Raw genomic sequence first — 24,584 nt, forward strand, 5'->3', positions numbered from 1 at the left:
TCTCTGCAACATCCTATTGAATCTTTGTAAAAGAGTTATTCAGAGAAATATAGGTATTTCAGCTTAGACCACTTTAGAAGAGAGAAACCAGTATAAGAAAGGAAGAAGAAAGAAAAGGGCCACTAATTTCATAATCAAGCAAAATATAGCTCCCAAGAAATCTATTTGCTGAAGTCTAAGGGAGTCTTGTTCCATGGGATCAGAATTCACGCTCAGTTTAAGGACCAAGATGAGACCATTTAGAAATAATTTAACAGGAAGCCTACGATAAGGGACTTCCTAAAGAATTAAAAATTAACTGGATGTTGCCTCAGAATTCTTTTGTTCCTCAAAAGGAATAAAACAATTTCACCTTTCAGTGCATTAACAGAAAAATAACTAGATTCTGCAGGAAATAACTGTGACCCTGTTCAATCATATCAGGCAAAAAAATGCAGAGACCCCTTTAGATCTTGCAGTCTGTAAAAATCTAACAGCAAAGAACACAGCTCTAAACTAGCCTAAAGAATAATTTTCAATTCAAAGATGCAGAATGGGTATTTAAATAAGAGTTCAGGCATGTGAATGTTCTCTCGCACTCGAAAGTAAAAAACCCCACCTAATTATGACAGTCTTTACCATTTTAGATTTTTCTACCCTTAAAATTACAATAATTCTTCTTACTGTTTTTACTAATTTTTTCTTGATTGGAAAAATCCTTTGATAATCCCTTTTTCACTTACTTGCACATTATTTAAGTCAAATGGAAAATAAAGGGAAAAAGTGAAAGCTGTATCTCCTAAACCACAGAAAAAACACACATATTCAGTGAAGATTCTCAGATCAGGACACATGTCTGTACAACTGCTGAAATTCAGCTATTAAGACAAAGGACTTTCTGTCTTGAGTCAGATGAGGACTCCATGGAAGGCCGGTATTCCTGCAGTTATCTGACACCCCCTCCCCAACCCTGGAAAACAGAATTATTTTAAGAAATTCATAGGTATTTCTGTCCACTGAACCAGATGGATCAATTTCCTTACAGGACCTCTACTCGTGCTTCTTATTTGACAGTTCAGATAAGCTACAGTACTAGTAATATCTCCAAAAGCTTCCTTCTAAACCTGACTCTTTCCCCTAGATTTAAGGAAAGAAAGAAATAACCCCAAAATTAAACAGAACAACAAACCTAGAATACGAGGCATTATTCTGTAAGAACATTTTGCTTATATGAGAAAGCAGAAGCTTCTTGAAAGCTTGAGGTATGTAAAGCTGCCTTTCTAATAATGTTGTGCTTCTTCAGAAGTCAGCAGAAGAAACTATTAAAGAAATTTGAGTAGAACTGCGGAGAGATTTGGTGCTGCCTTAATCCAACCATTCTGAAGAGCATGCCAGACTGAACAGAGAAGAGCTAGTTCTCCAAGGCTTAGTGGTTCACTTTAATTTGTTTTCTTTTCCAGACAAATGAAAATTGACTCCCTCTACAGTGTCACTGACCATCCAGTGGAGAAAGTCTGAGGAAGTGAAGAGTCAGCAGTGCCAGAAACTGTAATATAAATACATCTAGCATTTCTGGATTCCTCTTGGAGGTTTTGTTCCCCAAGACAGCTATACTGTTACAAAAATGCACAATGCAGATCCCTAGCTTTTAAAGAACTGTCGTTAAGATTAACTTTTTCTGAATAACTTAGTTAATTCCAGTGGAAGGGAAAGCAGAGGGCCTTTCAAAACTTAAAAGGAGCCAGAGAGCATGCAGAAGTTTAACCAGGTATCAGAGATGTCGTTTCAAGTTTCATGAAGTAATGGAGAAGTTTTGTATCTTAGGACAGTGCTGATCCAGTTTCTTCTGGATTTTAAAAACTTCATGAATATGACTTGCCCTATTTGTACTGGCATCTATTACTGTCATCCCCTATCTGAAACAGAAGCTGGGGGTATTTTGCTATTTGTCTAAGGCCACGTCTGCCTTAGCAAGCACTGCAGCGTAACAGGAGTGGTACTACAGAGCAAAATAGTGCTGAGGATCAGATATCCACACCACATGCATTGCAGGACAGGGAGGGCAGAAGAGACTGCGACTTTGGACTAGTCCTAGCCTGGTCCTACTGACTGTACACACACAGACTACTAGAGTGCAGTAAGAGTATTCCAGGAACATGTCTCTTGGATTAGTCTCATCCAAAAGGAATGCAGTTTGTGCTCCAAAACCTCCCCACAACACAAACCAAAGCACTGTAAGTGGGGATGTTCAGGATGTTAGCTTCAGAAATGTAGTCATGAACTGACAAACTAACATACTAACGCAGCTGCATCTTGCAGATCTGCAGGGACAAGTTTTAAAACTAACACTGGAACAATCTGACTGCATTGCTCAAAATCATTCTCACTGCCAAGGCTGCAAAACCCAGGCATGATGTGACAGAATAGGCTCACTCAAGAACAAAACAGTTGGTATGAAGAACAGATAGATACCTGGAAAGAAGGACTTAAAAAAATAAAATAAAAAGAGAGAGAAACCCACATCCAAAAAACCCCACACAACCATCAAAAAAACAAACCCACACAAACAAAAAACCAAAACCAACAAGAAACCCACCCCCACACACACCAAAAAAACCCCGCCACCCAAAACACCCCCAAAAAAACCAACCCAGACAGATAGTATCTCAGAAAAAGCAGGCAGTTCAGTCACCACAGGAGCAAGAAGTCCGAGACCTCTTAACCAAGATCTCTACCAGACATTAAGACAGTCTAAATTCTTACCACACTATCGTGCTACTGGGGATTAGCATGCTCACAATAGAGACAGGAAAACCAAACAGCTCCACAAGCACAACAATTTGCAGCCAAGTGTATCGTCTTATATTAACTTCCTAAACTTTTCCTATTCTGAAACTCTTATTTCCTTCTCCATAAAGGTTCTCCTTTAGAGGAACAGTTGGGAGACGAACAGAGAAAGAACCTCCAGTCTCAGACCCTTTCCGCTGGATGCTCTCATTTACTTCCTCAAGATGGAATTACAACGCTGAAGAAAATGGGACAGATACTAATTTGAACTTGTTCCCACTGCTGGATTCTACTCTGGAGATACGCAATTTGTTTATATATAACCTAAGAACCACCTGAAAATTTCAACTGCAGTCATGTAACTGAGTATACTTTCTGACAAATTTAATTTTTTTCTCCTAATGAAATAAAGATAAATAAGTTATTCCAAGAACTAACAAGCAGACAATGGTACTTCAGTCTGAAGCATCAGCTACTTTTTAGTTAATGACACTTGTACAGAAAATACTTATTTACTAGGCTGATGAAGAAAGATGGGCATTTATAGTGGATATTTAATACACCAGACTATCTTTGTGATTAAGGTGGTAATTAACACAAGTCATACTTTGAGACAAAGATGCTCTCAGTTTAAATACCTGCACCGATCATGGTGATTGGCGATTCTATATATATCCATTCATCAGTATATATACCAGAGTGAACAAAGATAAGTCCATCAAAATGAGCTTCTTGAACTCCACCAAGAGCGTCCTCAATGGTATCATAATACTAGAAGAAACGGGACAAGTTAAGAGAGAAATATCCATGCAAAGATATATAAATATTCTTAAGAACTGCTTTAGAAACATACCAACATATTTTCTCTTCCTTTGTATCTTGCAGGATTACTGTAAAAGTGTTCAGCAAAACCTGGCTTTACATGTGCTCCTTTGTACTGAAACAAGGAAAACAGTTTATGATAAGCTTGCAGATAGGTGGATCTGAATGCATAGACAAGAAATCTACTAGTGCCCTAATTAACAAGCCATTTGCTGATACCAGTTTGTTTCAGGAACTAAGGATCATATTCTGACCTCCCCTATTAGGCACTCAATTTGAAACGGCAACACCAAAAAAAAGTCTGAGCCTAAGAGAGTGATCAACTAAACCAAGAGGCTAACCTACTTACACAGCCAGAAGCCTCTAAAGGGACTGAAAAGCTTCGTGTACCTTATCCACTCCACAACAGATGTTCTTATTTCCATCTTTTGATTTTCTCGCAGCTTGCCACAAAACAAACTGCATTTATACAGTGAGGAAAAAAGAATCCTATACCTTCACTTTTGATTGAGTACTGAACAAAGAAGCCCAGTCAAGTATTTGTCCTCAACAAGCTACAGCATTTCATTAATGAATTACACACAGCATTGTATAATACACTCACCTTGACACTTATTTCCCTTAATTATGTTTTTCAAATATTATGCCCAGCCATTCTTTGACACTTTGGATTAGAGGTTCAATCACATGTCTTAAAGGTAACTTGTTTAGCTCCAGTCACATCAGCTGTAAATGACTATTTAAGCCCAAGTGATATTATCAATATACTGTTTGGTTTACTAGAGGAAGATGCATACGAATCTGACAACCAGCATGCACACTGGTTTAATAATATATGACAACAACAATATATTGGAAGTTTATTTGCGAGCTACAGACCATGACAATCTCTTCCACAGAATTTCGGTGATGCAAAACATGAGGAAAACCCAAGACAGAAGAGCTGGCTGCTCAAGCACTCCACTTTACCATGATGTGTCTCCCTAAAGCATGCCTCAAAACAGGAAATAACTTCAGATATCCCCCTAGTACATAACACAATACAAGGATCTCTCCCCACCTCCTCAGTCCCATCGTCTTATTTAGAGTCTAAAACCAAAATAATTACTATTGTCAGCCACATTTCAGAAGTTGGGGTTTTTACTTTTATAAACCATCTTTAGATTGGAATATAAATGAATACTACTGTTACCAGTTGCTGAAAGCTTTCTTTCCAGGGATTTGGATGTTCATATTCTTCTGGATTAATCTGATAAAATTTACCAGGTTCAGGATGCATCATCGGACGAGTATACTCAAATACTTCCATATACAATCTTTTCCTGTGTGGAAGTGTCAAGCAGAAAAGAAAATTAATGTATTTCTGATTACTCTTCCATTTTAATACAACACACCAAATGTTAAAAACTGTTTCTTTTTCCAACAGCATTTGCCAGTCTGTGACAGTGAATTTCACCAAGGTCAGTACCAACCACTTTAACACACTTCCAAAACAATTTTTTCTTAAAAAACCCACAGAAGTCAGTCCAACAGAAAATTCTGACATGTGTTTCATGATCCAAGCTCAACATGTAGTTTCCATGAAGAAATTTAAGCAGTTAGTTACACTGTTAGTGGAATCAGAGTCTAATGGTGTATTAACTACAGCATTGCTTTAACACTTAGGAGAGTTAGTAGCATGAGAACAAGTAAACTAAAGACAAAGTGTGCCACCACCTCTTCCTCACCTTGCCAAAAAAAGGCTGAAAAAAAAAATGCATTCACAAAGAACAAATGATGCACTGTATTTCAAAAAGAGTTCATCAGTGGACAGATTACAGTGGCTTAAAAAGAAGAAAATGGCACATGAAGTACACAACAATTGGATTCTTTTGATTAGTGCCAGAATACAAATAATTGCAGTGTCTGAGCCTGCTGATATTAAGCCCAGACTTACAAGATGCCACTGAATCTCAGAAGTTGTAATTCATCTGACCAGACAATCCCCAAAACTGTCTTTGAGGGGGGAGGGGGCATTTTCGTGATGTTATACTCAAATTTTATTCTTCTTCTTTTAGTCTTAATCTTTCTTTTAAAGAAACAGCCCAAGAAACATGTTATTTTTCCCTTATTAAAAAATTTACAAATTTAGATCCCATTTATCCAAGCTCTCAATAACCCAGGGGTAGGGTGGATTCATATGGGGGAAAACTGCCTGAGTATCCAACCATTAAATAAAACAAACAAAAATCAAACCAAACAAAAAAAATCTAAGTAACACCAGAGAAAACTTGCATGTAACATTAAGAAATGTGTTGTTTCTTTTGCATTGAGTAACACAATCCCCACAGAAGCCTCGAAAAGGTTAAAGAGGGGAAGAAGGAAAGGAGTGGCTACTGAAGGAATACCTCACTGATTTTTTAAAATAGCCATTAGTTAACTAATATCTACACTACTAGAGAATCAAAAGTTTTACTGTTTAACACATATCATCAGATATTCATAAGTAACAAATAATGCTTAGGTAAACCAGACATATTAAAATACAATTGGTTTTAATTCAACTAATTGCAACCAACATTTCAATTTTTCTATTGAACTGGCATCTCGTGCAGCACATCTAATATTTCTCAAGATAATGAGGAATTGCTTTTCACTTACCACAAAATTGGATCATTAGCCAGCTCACTGAAGCGTTTACACACACAAGCTGCTCTACAGAGATCCTGCTCCAGCAGGTAGGAGAAGATCTTTAGAACCACTTCATCTGGCAACTTCTCCTGAAGATATTGTTCTGCAGGTGCTGCTATTAAACAGTAATCTATATAAGATTATTGACACATTTAACCAGCCCGAATTCTGACCAAAATAGATCACCAACTTGCCATTTGAAAGATTCCCAGTTAAAATGCCAATGATCTCAAAGCAGGTTTTTGTTTGTTTGTTTTTTAAAGTACATTTCATCTAAATCTAAAGGCAAAAAAAAAAAAAAAAAAAAAAAAAAAAAAGAGGTAAATGGTTGACTCTGGAGTCAGTTAGAAGTTACAGACTTCAAGTCCTCTTTCAAAACTTTTTAGTTCACCTTTTCTATTGGAGGAATCAATCTGCATACAATTGCAGACATTAAATAGGCTACTCTGCATGTTCCAGATATACTGGCTCCTCACTGCTATTAGCTTCATTGTGGTTCAATTAACCCACATTATCCATATAATAATAATAATAATAATCCAGTCCCAAAGTCAAAATCTCTGCAAATGTTTTCAAACACAAAAGAATTTACTCCGAAATAGTCACTGTCTGGAAGAACTACTAGAAAAAACTTCCTTGTTCTCTCGCAGCGAACACATTAGGAAAAAGAACATCCGAGATGCAGGGAACTGGTAGCCAGCAATAATTCCAAAGTCTCCTCCTTCCACTTACTCCCATTTTATGCTCTCTCTTTTATAAATGAAAAATCTAAGCCAGAAGAAGTGTTAGCCTTGCCAGATGCTGTATTTCTTGAGAGAGGTTTGAGAAAGTAGGGTTTCCCATATCATTGTGTGGAGACATGAGCACACTTTGCTAAACCCCTGCTCTTGGGCACACGCGCACTGTACATATGACAGTTCATATAGGAAACCCCCATCTGTAGTTTGCGTTCTCACGAGACTCTTCTGTGGCAGGTATCCTCAGAGCAGGGGAGTTCTGTTTGCATAGGTCACTTGCTTGGTTACTGTCTTTAGGATACTTTCTCAGGCAGAACCGTAAAGAACAGCTTCCAAAGTTCAGAGAATTTGTATGCAAGGCATTAAAAGCTCCTGTTACATTCATAATGCAATTACATCCATGTAATGCCCCTTGCATTATTCATTTTCTTCCTAGAACATCTGAACCTAGGGAGGAATAGGAGAGTGATTCTGGCTACTACAGGAAGACTACTAAAGTGACCCTCAGAAAGATGACCTACTAAATTTGAGGGAATAACATTCTGAAAAATAGCTTCCATGTGAGATGCCACAAAAAAAAAAAGGAGAAAAAAAATGTAATATTAAGATATTATTTCCCCAGCAAGCGTGGGGAAAAGAGCGGGGGGGGAGAGAGATAAGCCCCAAGTCTTCCCTGGGCAAAGCCGCACAAATAACTTATTTCCAGCTAGAAGAGAAGATGTGAACTGCAAGGACCAGAACTGTGGCTTTTACAAAGATGCTAAACTGTGGTCTACAGACCACATTACCAGAACCTGTGTACTATAACAGAACTGATTAAAGCTGTTTTTCCAGGGTGTCATGCTTACATCTGTGGTCAGACCACTTAGTAGAAATTCTGAAATATTACTGACTTTGCAGTGACTTTCCCTGAACCTGCTCCCTGTTGCACCATTGTATGAATGTCACCTTGGTTATTCACTAATACTGATTTTCTCTAAGATGCTCAAAGGGCATTTATCCAATTGACTGATGGCTGCTCTCAACAGTAACACAGCTTACAGTCATAAACTACAGGTACATGCCACTTTAATCCAACAAAAATCTATGCTGTACAAAAGGGATGAGTTTCACCATTCCCTATGCCTGTAGCTATTTGCTCCCAAAGTATCCTTTAAGTTGGTAGTACTGATCATGGACAGAATAAACCAGAATTTTTCCTCATCCTTACCCATCCTCTTCCAAACTACTTTTCTTATGGATGAGCTCCTTGTTGCAGTTCATTGCAAGCTACAGAAGTGCTAGCATGGGCACAAGGAAAGAGACAGGAATGAATGTCCAGAAGCTGGCCAAGACAGTTCCCTTCAGCAGCAGTATTATTAATGCCACATTAAGAAATTATTTTTATTCAAAAACCAAACCAACCAGCCAAACAACAACAAACAACTTATGAGCCAGGCTGAAGCCACTAAGGTAGCAAAACTAATAAAAAGCAAGTAGTCTGGAAAGGTCTTATTCTCAAGAGAGACTTGGGGAGCCCAAAAGTCTGCAGAGCATATACCAGCAGTCCGTAAGGTGAACATGGCTGGGGATCACCAAAAAGTGTAACATGGATGATCAATGCTGGTTTTCAAAAAGGTCCTTTTTCACTAGAGATATAAAGGTTCTTTTCTGTGTCAAACAGGCAGCTGCAATTCATTCTACAGTCCTAATTACCCTTGAAACGCATCACAGGATAATTGGACATTGCTTCTGAATTCATCTTTTTCTGGTAGCTTTCCAGTTAGATGTGGAGGTACTGCCTTGCATTCACAACATTGCATTTCAGCTTGTAAGACAGTAGAAGACTAAATCCTCACAAGCCTTCCATGACCCGTCTTCTCCTTTTAACACACAAATCCCCGAGGCATACAATTTGATCATCTTCTTAAGACAATCAGTTATGTCCCTAAACAACCTGCAGAATTTCTTCTTCCTTTAAGTTTATATATGTTAGGAGCTTGATTAATTTTTTTATTGAAGGAGGAAGTTCACTAGTGTAGTGCCTCCCATTGCTCAACAGTTCATACTCCCATTTTCCTCCCTAGGCCCAATCTCAAAATGAAATTTGAAATCCAGATGTGTTTCCTTACTGCAAGGGGCAGGGACCAACTTTGAAGGTATCAAAAGTCTTCTTGCAATTAAAAAAAACCCACCACAATAAACTTCCCCACACCCTGCAATTTTTCAAGCTGTATTTACTCAGAAACTTAGGCACTGCTTGCAAAATGAAGATGATGATTTTACAGGTGCTTGCTATCCTCACCCACCTTTATCCAAAATCCTGTAGAAGCAAGAGATTTAATTGAGCAGAAGGGCAATTTCAATTAAGAAGGGGTTTATTTAAGATTTCTCCACTCAAATCATTGATATAGTGATTACTAGGTGGAATTCTCCAGTATAATTTGAAAAAGCCAATTCACTTCTTAATGTGAAGACTTAAATATACTCTGGGTCCAAGAGAACTCCATGCTTTTGTTTTCTAAATTCACACTTCACATTTTGGGTATCTTTTAGTAATCTGTCAAAGCAAGGATGCATTCAATATGTTCTTCCTCCCAGTTTACAAAAATAAGCCAAAACATTTTTAAAGATTTGTCTGACCACCAAATCAGAAACATTTGTGTGCTGCTACTCCTGACAGTTTTATACCTCTTGACAAAGTGAAGGTTAAGTACAAAATGCATACTCTTATTAAAAAAAGCCTGACAGTTTTCCAAATGAGAGTTAAAAATAAACAAGAATAAAAATAAAGTGCAAGAGATCATCACCAATCTTCATCTTTGCCCTAATATAAGTTGACAGTTGAACTATTTATGATTTTAATAAAGTGTTAACATACTAGACAACTGAAAATTAGAAACACAGCTGGTTATGTCATTCTGTTTCCACAGGATATGCGTGAAGTTAATTCAGTTTCAATTTTGATCATTTAGTAGATAGAAACTAGTATAGTAATACCAAGACAAAGGGCAGGGAAAGCTGCCTGAAAGTGAATTACCTTCTTTGTACAAAGACGAAGAATACCATCCCATGAACCCCAAACTGTAAATTCTGTCTTGTATGGATACCTTTTTGGTCCATTTTAGTGGAGAAGATGGAGACAAATAGCTTTTGTTCCATAAGGAGGCATTTAGTAAAAATATTTTCTTGTTAAGAAGTAGAAATATGTCAGAAAACATAGCATGCAGTATTCTTGGAAAAATCTCTTATAAATCAATAGGAAAAGGCAAAGATAAATTTAAAAAGGCAGTAAGTTCTGTGAACTATGAGCTGTGCAGGTACCTAGTGTACAGAACAGTCAACAAGTGATCCAGTAACCTACAGTCTCAGTATCTACTGCAACTCCTTAGTTCAGTGAAAAGAAAGAAATTACTCGTCTCTGAACTGAAGTCTTCCAAAGATGGTTAAAAGTCAGCAAGAATTGCCCAGTGTAAAACAGATATGCAAATGTAGTCATCTTAAAGCAAGAGAGGAAAAAACCTACGCAGTAATAAACAAAAAGCAAGAGTATGTCAAATGATTAAAACCCTGGATTAAAATGGCATGATGAGACAAGTGGTACTGAAGACCAAAATAACCTGGTAAGTGGAAGCATACGTTTACAGTTGAGGTAACGTAAGAAGACAGTCAGAATACATTGAATTTAAATCTTTCTGTAAATCAAGAAATATTATTTGTATCATATGCTAATATGTTTGGATCAGTAAGATCTAAAAGCTGTACGTGTTTTCTACAGATGTCAAACACATGCTGCATTTGTAGGTTTGTGATATAAGCAGCACAGCTCCATCATACCCTTCTCTTACCTAAATTTTTGGTTTCTTCATTTTTTGTATTCCACTTAAAAGAGTTTAAGTGAAAAATTCTTTACATATTTTCTATAGCATGTTGCTTTCTCATCAGGATTCTTGTATATTAATTAATCTTTCTGTCTCAGGATTGAAAAACTCATTGTCCACTCCAGAGACCACTGGAGGACAGGGTTGCAAATAACAGAAAAAAAAAAGTCAGTATTTCAAAATTCTAATGTGTTCTTCTTGACAGTATCTGAGACTGATTCCCCCCCCCCCCCCCAATTTGAAATAGGAACTCTCTCAGCAGCACTAATTCTGAAATCAGCATTAAAATAAGGAATAGTCTTCTGTTTTTCCAACTACTGGCTCTACTCCAGTTGGAAACTAATTGACTGGCATTTCTCCTTTCCTCTCCGCCAAATTTTCCTCAACTCAGAGTCCATACAAGAAGGAACGGTTCTCCATCAAGATATTTTCCTATGTTTCTAGTCCCATGCCTTCATTTCATCGTTCTAAAATAAACAGCTATATGTTCCAGATGACAATATACAATCTCCACTGATGACAATCCAGAAAGTCTCATGCCTGTAACTTAGTCACAACAGCTATCATTATCTATGCTAACAAAAAACAGGGCGGGGGGAATCTCACCGGAATCAATACTTGTACAAATTTAGAGGAATATCTCAAACTCAATGGGGAAAATTAAAAAAAAAAAAAAAAAAAAAAGCAGCAACCCATCATCCACACTGGGAAAGAGATTAATAGAAAATGGGTTGAGAAGGACACTCCCTTGTTAGATCGTGACTGGTTTGAATACAATCTTAAAAGCACAATTATAAAAATCATTGTTTACAATTCCTCTGGTAATTCCATGCTGAAGAAGCCTCCACAATCCCTGTACTTTCCCCACATGAGCTCAAGAATGTAACAAAAGGAATGCACAGCGAAAGTGTGGAGAATGCCTCTGGAAATTAGTGTCATTCATGCTGTAATTTGTACCACAGGACTCAAGCAAAGTTACATACCTTCACTAAAGCAAGAAGGCAAGTAAAAGCATAATGATGAATACATCAAAAGCAAATGACCTTGAAGAAAAACTAAGAACTGGCAAGAGAAACCGAGTCCATGACAAGACGACTTTGCACAAGGCTTCAGATATCAAATCAGGAAATGAAACTGGAAGTAGAATGACACAGGTTGATGTTCAGTTGGTTCTGGCTATTTCAAGGATATAAATCTGAGGTTAAATGACTCTTAAACAGTTGCTGAAATTAAGGGTTAATCAAGGTCAGGGGGGAGAATAAAACAGAGGGGGAAAGAGACAGAGGGCTTGAAAGATAAAATCTACACTATGGAGAAGTGAGAAGCCAGAAAGAGCAGACTTCAACAGAAGCAATGAAAATGGACCAAAGCCTTGTGCCAGCTGCTCAGTTTTAATTCACAATGTTAAGGGAGACATGGGCTAAAAAAAACCCCAAGAAAAGCAACAGAAACCACATCAATGGGAGTTGGCAAGCGTTGGTGTTGATTTTCCAGGGAAAAGTGACAGCAGATATCCTGGAACTAAAGAATGTGTCAGGACACAAAAAGAGGTAGAAGCAGAGAGACTGGAAAACGACACAGAAAAAAGAACAAGTAGGATATGTGTGCCTATATACGTGTGTGTGTGTGTGTATGTATATATATGTATATACAATGTGTGCGCACAAACAAAAACCACATGTATACACACACAATATAATCACATACACATGTATTGCATGTATGTGTATTATACAATGTACATATACTGTATACATATGCAAAATATATATACATATACATGTATGTAGGTATATGTGTATTTTTTATTTATAAACACACACAAACTCTTTCCCCTCTCTCCACAATGAAGTGCTATAATGACATACCAAAACTACCTCTAAACAATACACTGGAACAATACATCAATATCAGAAGTGGTAAATAAGCCTAGTCAGAGTGCTGCACCATTGCAGCATTAACTGCTTCTGACAGTAGCTTGGATACAACTACACAGCACTTTGAGAAGAATAAAAAACAAACCCAAACCAAAACAAACCCAAACCAACACACCTGCAGTGAAGAGGGAAGACTAAAGGACCAGATTCTAAAAATCAGATTAAAATCATGCTTCCAAATTTGAAGTTCAGAACAAGTTTGTAGTTGTTTTTTCACTACTGTTTCTTAGTTGGAGAACAGACAGGAAAAGTAAGTTCAGGGGTGGTGTGTGGGTGCGTGTGTGTGAAGTCAAAATGTCTTCACCCCTTCTCCCCCACCCCCTTTTTTGTACAAAGAGTTATTACCTGATAAATCCTGGGATTTTCCAGATACTCTAGCACGTTTAGCTCGGTGACCAAAGTTTTCAGTAGCTGAAGTGGAGGCACCCTTTAATGAAATAAATAAGAATTAGTTCAGTCATTAGGTAACTTATGAAAAGTACTAATTAGCTTCCTCTTCTTGAAACAGTAAGATTTACTTTACATTTAAAAACAAACAAACAAACTTTACCTCCATACTGCTCTTTGTAGGGCAAGCTGTTCTTTTAGGTAGAAGAGTTTTTCTGCGAAGTTGGTATGGACTATTTTGTGCACCAGGACCTGATTCTTCTGCAACCATATCTGCAGGTACATCATCATCTGTCAACAAAAAAGGAAAATTTGCTAATTAGAATTGTAGTTTTGTTTTATACCAGAAAGATGCTACAGAAATTTTCAGATAAATGTATCCAGTCAGGAGGGTGGGGAGGAAGCACTAGAGTGCAGAGAACTTTTAGTGAAAATATCAGAATATACACAGCATACATAAAAATCACATTAATTAACTTATGTTCTCCATAGGTACATAGCAGCTGTACCAAAAGTTGTTAAAAAAAAAAACAACAAAAAATCCCCCAAAACCTAGGCTTTCAGTTTCTCTGCAAGCATGTAATTCACTGTGCTATCACCTCATTACCTCAAATTTTTCACCTAACACTATCAGCATAACAAGGAACACCGGAGTTTCAATTATTAACCAGATGTTATGAAGAAATCCTTTAGTAAACATGGCATTTAGTACAAAACTCAAGGCAGATTTTTCCCCAAACACTTCAGGAATATCCCAGGCCAGCATACAAATCTTTCTCTAAAATGGAGGTAGCTTTAAATACATACATTCTGTTTGCCTAAATTATACTTAGAAAAGTAAGAGTATATTCTCTCCCTGCTCTTTAAAAAGAAGTGCAGAAAGTGTGATGAGTATAATTTTAAAAAGTTTTTGATACATTAGTTTCATTTTTCCATGTTCTTATATTTATGGAACACACTCAAAACAAGCAAGGAATAATTACTTATCACTGCATGCCCTACAACTAGCATCACATAATAAAGTTACAAGAATTTATAAAAGGCCAGAACAAAACCAGTCTAGAATATAAATTAAAGCCCAGCTCCACTTAAGTAAGAGGTATACTTTCTGCAGATGCTTAACTATAAGAAAAGAATTTTGGACTTCCTTTTCATTTTAACGGCTTTTTTTGTTTTTCAACTGGGTAAAACATGATGTAAAAGTGATAGCCATAAAAGCAATACTGTAGAGTAAGCAGTCTTCCTGAATATATTAGGGTGAAGAGAAACTGATGTAAAAAACCAACCAAACAAAAACCCAACGAACAGACCATAAACTCCCCCTACCCTTCAAATATTAAACCAGTCTTTTTAAGACACAAAGAAAAGCAATTTTAAAAGTTCTAAATATTCCTTTACAATTCAAGAACTTATCTCATGATTTTCCTAAGGGTGTTTTGTTGGTTGGGTTTTTTGACATAAATGACAAAATGTTGCATTTATATAGGATTATGCATGCCATCATAGCCCAAGCTGCTACATCAGTGACAACTAACCAACAAAGTTCTGAAGAAAAAAAAAAAAGCTATTTCAGTGTCCTCCTGCTCTTTTCTGGTCCCAATTTTTCCTCTACCTTAGCAGATATTTATAAATTGCAAACCTTGCCATGTATCATAAACAGATCACAGCACTGCCAGGACATCTAAGTAGAGGACCGAAGCTGGTAATAAGATGAAGTTAGCTGGTGGTATGTGTGCGACTGCACACAGTCAGCTCAGGGCAATCTAGGAGAGTGTCATCAGCTCATTAATCCATCTGAAAACTAACCCTGCAAGAAGGACCTCCACGATTAGCCTTTGGCCAGCCCAGCAGCCGGTCCAGGTCAGCACAGCCCCAAGGAGGGGACAAGACCACCTGACTGGGAAGAACCACCACCCCTTTTGCAGCAACAGCACAGGTTTTTAAGGACAGAAGTGAACTGTGAAATTTCTACCAAAAACCCACCACTTTTTTTAAAAACAGAGCAACCTCCAGAAGTTCAGCTACAAGCTAGCTCACTCTCTCTCTCTCCCCGTCTGCTACTTACATGACACACCTCACTAGCATCCGAGCACTTCTCTACCTACGAAGGCTCGGTATTTATGCATTATGCACAAAACCTAGAGGACATCGACAGATGAACTGCAGTGCGTTTTCCTGCGAAGGAGTGTCTGGCCCAGCATCGGCATCGTGTGCCTGCAGGAGGTTACTGACCCCAGAGCAGACCCATTGCATTCTCACAATTCATTTGCCTAATTTTACTTGTTTCTTTTAATCTCTGATCAAAAATACCCTACCAATTTAACAAGATATCATCAGGCAGAAGAGAGGAGAGTTCCCAGCCTTCCCTCACACACCAGAGCAGAAAAGGAACTGTGGGTCTGAAGTGGGCCCTGCCAGGAGGAATTCAGGCAGCCACCACAAGCAGCAGCAAGGCGCTCTCATAGCAAAACACCCAAATGTACTCAAACACTGCAGCATGTATCTACTTTGCACCCCTTATTTCTATTTAAGGTCTTGATACAGTAATTATTATTTCTGTTGCCAATATCCCCCAGAAGCATGCTACTCAGGGATTTTGAGTGTCTTGTCTAAAGCCCGTTCCCCTGTTTTGCATTGAAGACACAAGATGACTGTCAGAACGGCTGGGTTTTTCCCCCTGTTCTGGATGGTCAGCACAATAGTTCAAAATTGCCACACGAAACACAGCAAAAGCGTAATAAGCAAAGAAAACGGGAAAAAAAAAGAAAAATAAAAATCAAAGCACAGAATTTTGATCCCTCAGTAGGCGATGAAAAGGGCAGAGACAAAACCCAATCAGGTCCTTAGAAGTAAACCTGTGGAGGCCATGCAGGACAAAACATATTACTGCTGGAAAGAGAAGGCAGAAGCCTGTAGGGGAAAATGGAAGTAAAGGTCAGTTTGGCTGAAACACCAAAGGACTGGCTAAGCAGAAAAGAAATGTATTCATTTACTTGCAGTGGATTTAGGAGGATGGCAGGAGTCCCGCTTGAAGATCACTTTACTAGCACAGATGACATTAATGGATATGCACACATTCACTCAGATTCACAGCAGGTATCAGAAGAATTAAAATCTTCCTTTTTTCCATCCGAGCAGCAAGGAAGATGAGAGAAGGGCACTGGAGAAAGCACGAATCCATGCAGCGCATGGGAAGCAGAAGGGTGCCCCAGGGCACACGTGTGCCAAGGTGCCCGTCGCTGCTGAGCAACGTCAGCCCAGAGGCACCAGTCCATGCATCGGTGCGAACAGAACATATCGTGACAGTGGCTCACATATTGTGAGAGTGGCTCACGGGGAGCAGAGTGCTTCAGGAGTCAAGGGCCTCTGGCCTGGCCCTGCCCCGAACCTGCTAATTGCACACAGGTAATTTGCTGGCTACAGGAGGATAAAGAGAGTCAGGCAAGTTAGATGACTTCTTTCTCACCAGCAGTTTTTGGTCACAATTCTGAGGGGCTGACCAGCTTCTGCATAGATTTCCAACATTTCAGGAACAATAACAACTGATAATATTTTTCCAAATGTAGCCTGTATAGTTACTGTCAAGTGAAACACTATCAGGAAACCTGAAAGTCTTAAGTGATGTGTTACAGAAGTAGCCTCGGTGCTTGTTTTTAGCCTTCCAAATGCTCTGTTGTAAGCTCTGAATGGACTAAACTAGCTACAGTGCTAGCTTTCAGATAAATACTTCTCGGAAAGTAGTATTTCCTGAAGACTGCACATTACCCTTCCCTGAGCAAGTAACATGACAACACTCATAACACAGACCACTAACTCCAACAGCCATATTTTGAAAATCCTCCCCTAAAAATCACACTCACATAACAGACACACCTGCTTTAAAGCGAACAACTAGATTTTAAAAGACAGAACCTCACTGCCTCCAAAATATTTTGAAAAACCCAATTTTAAAGCATAACAGTATCAGCTACTGCATCTAAGAACATAAATAAAAGGCATTATAATCACATTTGTTGATGGTAGAAGTCTAAAAGTCAGTAAACAAATCTGGGGGGAGTATGTGTGTAATATTAATATCCTCATACAAACACCTGCTGAAATGAGTGCCAGATGCTGTCACAGTTTTAACCAATACATTTGCAGTTTTTAAGAGATTAAATTAAGCTGAGTCTGCTCTCAAATAAATATTTACCTGAATATTTTACACCAATTATACTGTATAGTAAGATAAAATAATTTCAAACAAAATCATATTTATTGAAAATTAAAACTTAGTAACACTGACAGGTCAAAACCTAAATTTAAACTAAGAAGTATCTTATCTGATAGTTCAAAACGGCTCATAAAGCTTGAGTGTTATGGCTCAGGTTTCAACACCCACAAAAGACCAGTAAATACAAATACTTCCAGGAGGGAAAGAAAAATAAAATTAATCTGCCACTGTCAACTGCTATAATCAATCAAGACTATCTTGCATTTCCACAAATGCTATGGAAGTGTGTACATTAGAGAGCACACGATTAACTTTGTTTCATGAAGACATTGTAAGTTACAGAAAAGTGACAAAGGACTGTCAAAATAGTTTACTTTAAAAAAAAAAAAATACACAGATCACTTCTAGAAAAAGTTTATCATGTCTGTACCATCTTCTTTACAAAGAGATGTGCATGTGGTTTCACTTCTACCTTACACATGTTCAGATAGTATTTCCAAGAGTCATCTTGAATATTAACGACAATTGTTGTGAAGACAGTAAGGCTGATAAAAGCTTTTTTAAAAAAAATACAGTTTTATCAGAAAAAAAGAAAAAAAGGAATGGGTTTCAAGGGAGGAAGCTCATACACTAATCTCTACTGTTTAATCATTTAGTTTTAACAACTGCAATTTCAATTTTTTGTGCTGTTTTTCCGTATCTTCCCAAAACAGGGTGGGGGGGGATAAAACAAAATACTGAGATTTGTAGTCAAGAGAAGCAAAATACTGGGGGTGGCAAGTACTCCCAAACAGACACAGCATTGAAATTGTTCCTGCAGACTGGGGGGGAGAAAATGGTGAGAAACATAACCAACTAGTTTTAAAATAGAGAAATCCATATCAATTCGGGAGTAGGTCCTAGAAAAACACCTCTGAAAATTAAGTTAACCCATATTGAACCTAGTTGAATGAAGTAATGATTCATCTTGCTGATCAAACAAATTTCAACAGTAACAAGAGTTCATCATACAGTGTCTTAAGCGGAACTGGTACAATTTCAGAATGAAATAAACTATTAAGATGAAAAATCCCAACACTGTCTATCTTCATAATTAGAAGAAAATGTGAGAAATGCAACTAAAATGTGAACTTACACAGCTCATTTGCTTTGGGTAGAGCAAATCTTGCCATATATTTGGCAAAACATGGAGAAGGCATACTGCCAACCTGCGAGATGACAGCTCCAACTACCTCACTGATGGATTGGCTTAAACTTCTTGTCTTTTCTCCATTGCAATTTTAAGGGAGTAGAAAAGGAAGGTATACACAAGAGAGATAACAATAAAGGCAAAATAACTTACAGAACAGAAATACAAGGCTGGAGTTCTGTACTTGCACATACAGTAACTGCAAAAACATGAACATCGTAACAAATTGTCAACTCCAAAACCAAGGAGAACACACCCACCCACCATTTTTCTTTAACCGGCAAAATCTCTGGGAGTGAACTGTTAAATAAAAATAAGTATCAATTGTGTGACTGACACTCATCCTATGTCCTCGCAAACACTCCCAACAAGTGGCTTATACTTAAAAGCAGATACAGTACCAAAACCTGAAAGATACTGAGTATAGAAATGGTATATTCTACTCTGTATCTCAGAGCAAGTTTCTCACACCAGTAGAAGCTTTCCCATTGATTCAGGGCAGCATTTACAGGTTAGTTTAAATTATGGATGGCAGGTTGCTTTTGAAGTGAAGACCATTTTCTTTTGAGAGCTATCTGAACACCTCTCCAAGGAGAAAGCCACTAGCTAGGAATACCACCATAAAAAAGCCAACCAACCAAAAAATCCCCACGCAAACAACAAAACCAAACCAAAAAAACCCAAACTCCTCAAACTGAGAAATATGTCATGCAAAGTTCATTGAGTCCAGATTCAACATGTCCTAAAGGCAAGAGCATTTTGGTGGTCTTTCACCGTCAAGTTCCACTTCTCCAAAGTGGACTTCAAAACACCCCAAAAGAGACAGGAGGAATGTATACAGCAACTCCCTTCATTTTATGTTTAATATTTTAAAAAATTGATATTAAAATAAGTACCTGCAAACTCATCTACTACTAACACAAAAGAGACTTTAATAAATACTGTAATATATTTTAATTATCATTATTGAAAGAAAAAACCCTGCAGTATTTTCCAAGCAATATCCACAGCAGCTTGACTCACATAAAGATAAAAATCTAAGAAGTGGTATTTTTCTAAGATTCTGATGGCACAGGTCAATGAGAAAGATTAATCTCTGACAGGAGTCAAGGCTGGAACTGGAATAGACCCAGCAAGAAAAAGATTCAGAGACAGATATCCACTCAGAGTAGCAGGCTTTCAGTTTGGAAAGGGGACAGACCTAACATTAAAAATGTACGCTTTCGTAAAGACTACAGGAAAAAAAAAAAAATTCAGACTTACTGAACACCATATGGAATAAAGAGAGTCTGCCTTCTGGGAAGCAACAACTAGACACAATAACCATTACTGACTACTAGAGTATTTAAAATATACATACAATTTCTTACTGATAATAAACCAAAGACATATTATATAACAATATGCAAGCTTCTTGTAATTTGTAACAGTTTATTTGATAAACAAAATGTGGAATACCTAGAATTTTTCCTGTATAGAAATTATTTCTTAAATTGAGAGCAGAAAAAAAAAATTATGCTTTAAGCCAAAAGTCTTGGTATTTGTATAGAGAGGTGCCCCCCCCCCCCCCCAACAAAACAAACACACACACAAAAAACCCCACCCCAACACAAAAACCCATGCCACCCCACCCCAAGAATCAAACAGCACCTTTTTGGAATTTACATTTTAAGCTTTTAAACATCAATACCCAAATGAGACAGCTTATTACTCTTTGGAAATAGGTCGTGCAGTCATGATGGCCTAAAAAGAGTAAGAATAGATCAGACGCTAAACTCAATCTGTATTTGCTCAAAAGCTCATGTTAGTTTTACAACACATTTAAATGTATTTTCTACAAGGAGAAAAGTAACTATTTCTGTCTACATAGAGAGTTTCTTAAGGCTCAGATTATTTTTTGTGTTATTCTTCGGATCTAATGGAAATTAACTTTTATCTAACAATCTGATCTTTTCTCCTCCTCAGCACACTGTGAAGCCCACTACAGCAATCTTTACATAGGTCACTCAAATCAGACGGGAGAGAAAACACTCCTTTAAAGGTCTGTTAGGTCAACTAGCACCCTCAAAATACTGCATACTAAAATACAGCTTATATACACAAGGAAAAACTTAAGTTCTTACAGCTGGCACAAAGCAGACAGAAAATGAAAGGAGACAACTGCGAAAGATAAACTGGCTGCAAGCCCAAAACTTGTCCCCAACTATATTTCTTTAAAAATTATCAACCATCACAAACAGCTACTCACATCTCTCAGCCTTGTTCACTAGGGAGTTCAGTCTAAAACCATCTAGCACAAAAACCATGTGTGAACACTAGTTAAAAACCCCTCCAGGTACTATGAAGAATATTTTCCTTTTCAGAAGCCAGGAGCAGAAAGTGATAACTAGGATTTGATGAAAAAATCTAGTTCCTTTCCACAACCACCCCTCAAAAGGTATTTAACACCAGGTTAAAGACTGAATTTAAAAAAAAAAAAAAAAAAAAACCACACCAAAAAAAACCCACCAAAAAACACCCAACCACACACCACACACATTAACATGCACATTTTTATTAGACATACAGAATAATTGTACAAGTACCTGCATACTCGAGCTACTTGTTAGATAACTCATTTTAGAGAGGGAAGAAAAAAAATTCTTTTTCTGAGAACAAGCAGCTCTAATAATCAGCACTAGCATGTTTCAAACAATAGTACCCGACAACCTAGAATAAGGAGATAGATTTGTCCTTTGGTATTTTTTTCAATTACACTGTTTTCCCAAACTGATGATAACTGTATTACAGCATCGTCTATAACATTTAGCAAACTAACAAACAAATCTCCAGGTGGCTGCTTTGCAAGTATTTTATTAAGAGAACTTCCTTTCCTGCTTAATAGGCAGCTTGACTCCTGCTCTGACAAGCTTTCATTGAGAACGGACAAGGATCCCTTTTTGGGTGCATTCCTCATTAATAAAGCAATACTTTCAAAGCTGTGGCCTTGCTGCATGGTTCCTTGATGCTACAGTAAAAAAGCTGACCAAGTAGATTTTAAAGGTTCAGGAATATACAGTGTTTAAGAGCCTTTCCTATGTAGTGCTTAAGAGCCTTTCCTCATTATATTTCAGAGTGATACTAAAGAAAATAGCTTTCATTACTACAAGCTGATTTTTTTTTTTTCTATTCTGACTACTGACTCGTGTTTCCAACTAGGACCACTTTAATTAAAATTTCTACCTGGTCATATCGCTTCATTTTTTAGAGCAGTCAAGTTACCAGTCTCAAAGGTCATCCCCCTCTTTGGTGGAAATATAGCAACTTCCATCTCATTAGAAAAGCATGGCCAGTGACAACAATAAAAACACACTGAAAGAGGTTCAAGTTTTCCCCTTTTATTCTGCATCACAATTGACCAGAAAGATGTTTCTGACCAGAAAGATGTTTCTGACCAGCCACCATACTTTAACTTCAGGCAGTACTTCAAGGTGCCTGAACAGAGGCAAGAATGCAACCCTGTGACCACACCTTTGGAGCTACTGTGATGAAAAATAACACCAAACAAAAAACCAAACACAAGCCCCTTTTTCCTCCCTACAAAAATCCCACCTTACCAGGAGATGGTATCTCAGACAGGAAGACATGATGGATTCTCCAATAGCCACACCAAAGTGACCAGAACACGTACACTTTGGTGGCACAGAGGAATTGCTGAACCAAGCAGTCACCAGCACTTAAAAAAAAAAAAAAAAACCAAACCACACAAACCAACAACAACAAAACAACAACAAAAACACAACTGAGAACTCGCTGCCCTGAACTACGCTGTTAGTAAAATGGCTGGACATTGATAGGATGAAAACCAGCCTCCAAAACTCATGTATCGGGAAGAGGGCAGGCTCTGGATGGGATCAGCTGGGACAATTAAGTAAATTAGTTTTATGGAATTGCCATTAAGGCAAACCAGTATTTCCATCTTGTCTGACAGCCTGGCTCAGGCTAGATAACATTTTTCTCAGAAAAATGCCATAGCTAGCATATATATAATAAATATGAGATATTTGTGAGGATAGATTATTTCTAATAAGCAGAGAGTAGCTGAGCTATGAAGCAGAAAGCTTACATTCTTTAATTAGAGTTAAGTCTGGATATTCTTGATACCCATAAAACTCCAAAAAGAATGAATTAGAAGTTTGTAAATTTCCTGGTTTTATTAACTTCCAGGGGCAATTATTTCCAGCCTAATCTCATCCTGCATGAGTAACTGCCTTTAGCACTGCTGGAACTAAAGATGAGCATGACACTATTAATTTTTCCTCCGTTTGAGTTTCTGGTATCTTTGAAAAATAAAAAAAAAAATGGGGGGAAGCCCACAGTATAGGAATGAGTAAATTCAGTGAGAATGCAGAGATTTCACTTAATGCATCTACAATTTACACTTCAAATTTTCTATGGCCCATAACTGATCCATTTGCAGAGTTTTTTTGTGATGCATGGGTAGCAAAGAGAAACCTTGCTCACAGAAACATGGCTCCCCTTGAAAGGACAGGAAAGTTTATGTGTAATAAAACAATCCACATAGCTACAAGTCTCATTATGACTAAACACTATTGTAACTATTCAAGCATAACTCTGTAAAACATAATCTCAGGGCACAATCATTTCACCAAATTTTCAGGAAATGAAAGCCTCCCACAGATTTCTCTGCCATAAGCCACATCTGCAGAGCACTGTTGTAACACAGGCAGGAGAAAAAAAAAAAAGAAATAAAAAATGTGCATCTCCTGCTACTAAGAGTAATAGCAGATTTGGAGATACTTGCCATGCAAAGCCATCTGCCTTATATGGACTCTGCATCAGAAGTGACTGACATCTATCAATACATTGGCCCAGCTGGAACCTAGTTATGTCAAGGAGCAGTTCTGATATACTAAACTAGGAATTTCCTAACATTCTTCAGAATTAAGAAAGTTTCTAAAATGCCTATCATGACAAGGAAAGGCAGTCACTGATCTGTCTTACAGTGGCAAAAAACTTAAGGAAAAAAGGCAACCAAGATGAAAGGCCAGACAGTTCTTTGTGTGCTGGGGAGCGAGGGGGGTACAGTCAGTATTATTTCCTCCAAGAAAGAAGCAAGAGGAGGAAAAAGTACATTAATAGTACTTTAAAGCTTACTGGGTTTGGCTGTCATTCTTCCCTTTCTGTATCCTACTATTACGTTACATCAGAGGAAGAAAAAAAAAATAAACAAGAACCAGAAACTATCAACTTAGGCACTTTATATGATTTAACGTAACTAGGAAAACAGAGGGTCACCAAGAAAATCTTAGCTTGATTCTTGACTTTTTATAGATACCAGATAACACTTCGACATATCCTTCAGAAACAATACAAGCCAACAGACTACGAAGCGTAGTTATCTGGAGAAATCCCTGCTCTTATAGATGGGCAAATACATACTGTACCAAGCAAAGTTTCCAAGTCATGTTCAGCTGCAGTGCCAGTTTACACCAACCATTAGCCTAGGAAGAAGCAGAGGAACACCAAACGGTCTAGAGGCAAAAAGCTGGACCTTGTAACTTTGACAGATAGCTGGGAAGAAAAAACACCTTGAGCTAATAATACTCACAATTTTGCATATCCAAGAGCATGTCACTAGAAAGAGATAACTGTGTGAACTGCAAAAGGTAAAATAGGAATTCCGCTACCTCTTTTGGCTATTTCCCCTAACTTACTTTTACAGTGATATTAAACATACATGCTACTTTCTCCTCCTGCCCAAATACTACAATCATCACTTCCGTAACATTTGAAATGTTACAGCTGAAGTGAAAAAAAAACAAAACCAAACAAACAAAAGCACCCCCACCCCCCCACCAAAAAAAAAACCCCAAAACCCATGAAATGCCACCATATGAACAACATGACTGGCAACAGTATACTGAAAACTTATATACACTACAGACTGCGGAGGAAAAAAAATAAATCGTTAGATCCCCACAAAGTATTGTTCTTTTATTC

General features: G+C 37.7%; 1 protein-coding gene across 2 annotated transcripts in view; it reads right to left on the bottom strand.

Moving 5' to 3' along the window:
- Window positions 1-24,584, bottom strand: part of FBXO11 (F-box protein 11) — a 79,170-nt gene that overhangs the window by 26,769 nt on the left and 27,817 nt on the right. Inside the window, exons 2-7 of one of the 2 annotated variants that reach the window (XM_075496587.1) lie at window positions 13,343-13,470; window positions 13,138-13,219; window positions 6,229-6,370; window positions 4,781-4,910; window positions 3,620-3,703; window positions 3,405-3,537 (exon numbers count right to left, since the gene is read on the bottom strand). In XM_075496587.1, coding sequence (XP_075352702.1) covers window positions 3,405-3,537; window positions 3,620-3,703; window positions 4,781-4,910; window positions 6,229-6,370; window positions 13,138-13,219; window positions 13,343-13,470 — 699 coding nt within the window. Of the gene's footprint in view, window positions 1-3,404; window positions 3,538-3,619; window positions 3,704-4,780; window positions 4,911-6,228; window positions 6,374-13,137; window positions 13,220-13,342; window positions 13,471-24,584 lie in introns of both variants that reach the window. The other variant, XM_075496586.1, reaches the window with a different exon arrangement.

Source organism: Mycteria americana, chromosome 3 (assembly GCF_035582795.1).
Source record: "Mycteria americana isolate JAX WOST 10 ecotype Jacksonville Zoo and Gardens chromosome 3, USCA_MyAme_1.0, whole genome shotgun sequence".
Lineage (NCBI taxonomy): Eukaryota > Metazoa > Chordata > Aves > Ciconiiformes > Ciconiidae > Mycteria > Mycteria americana.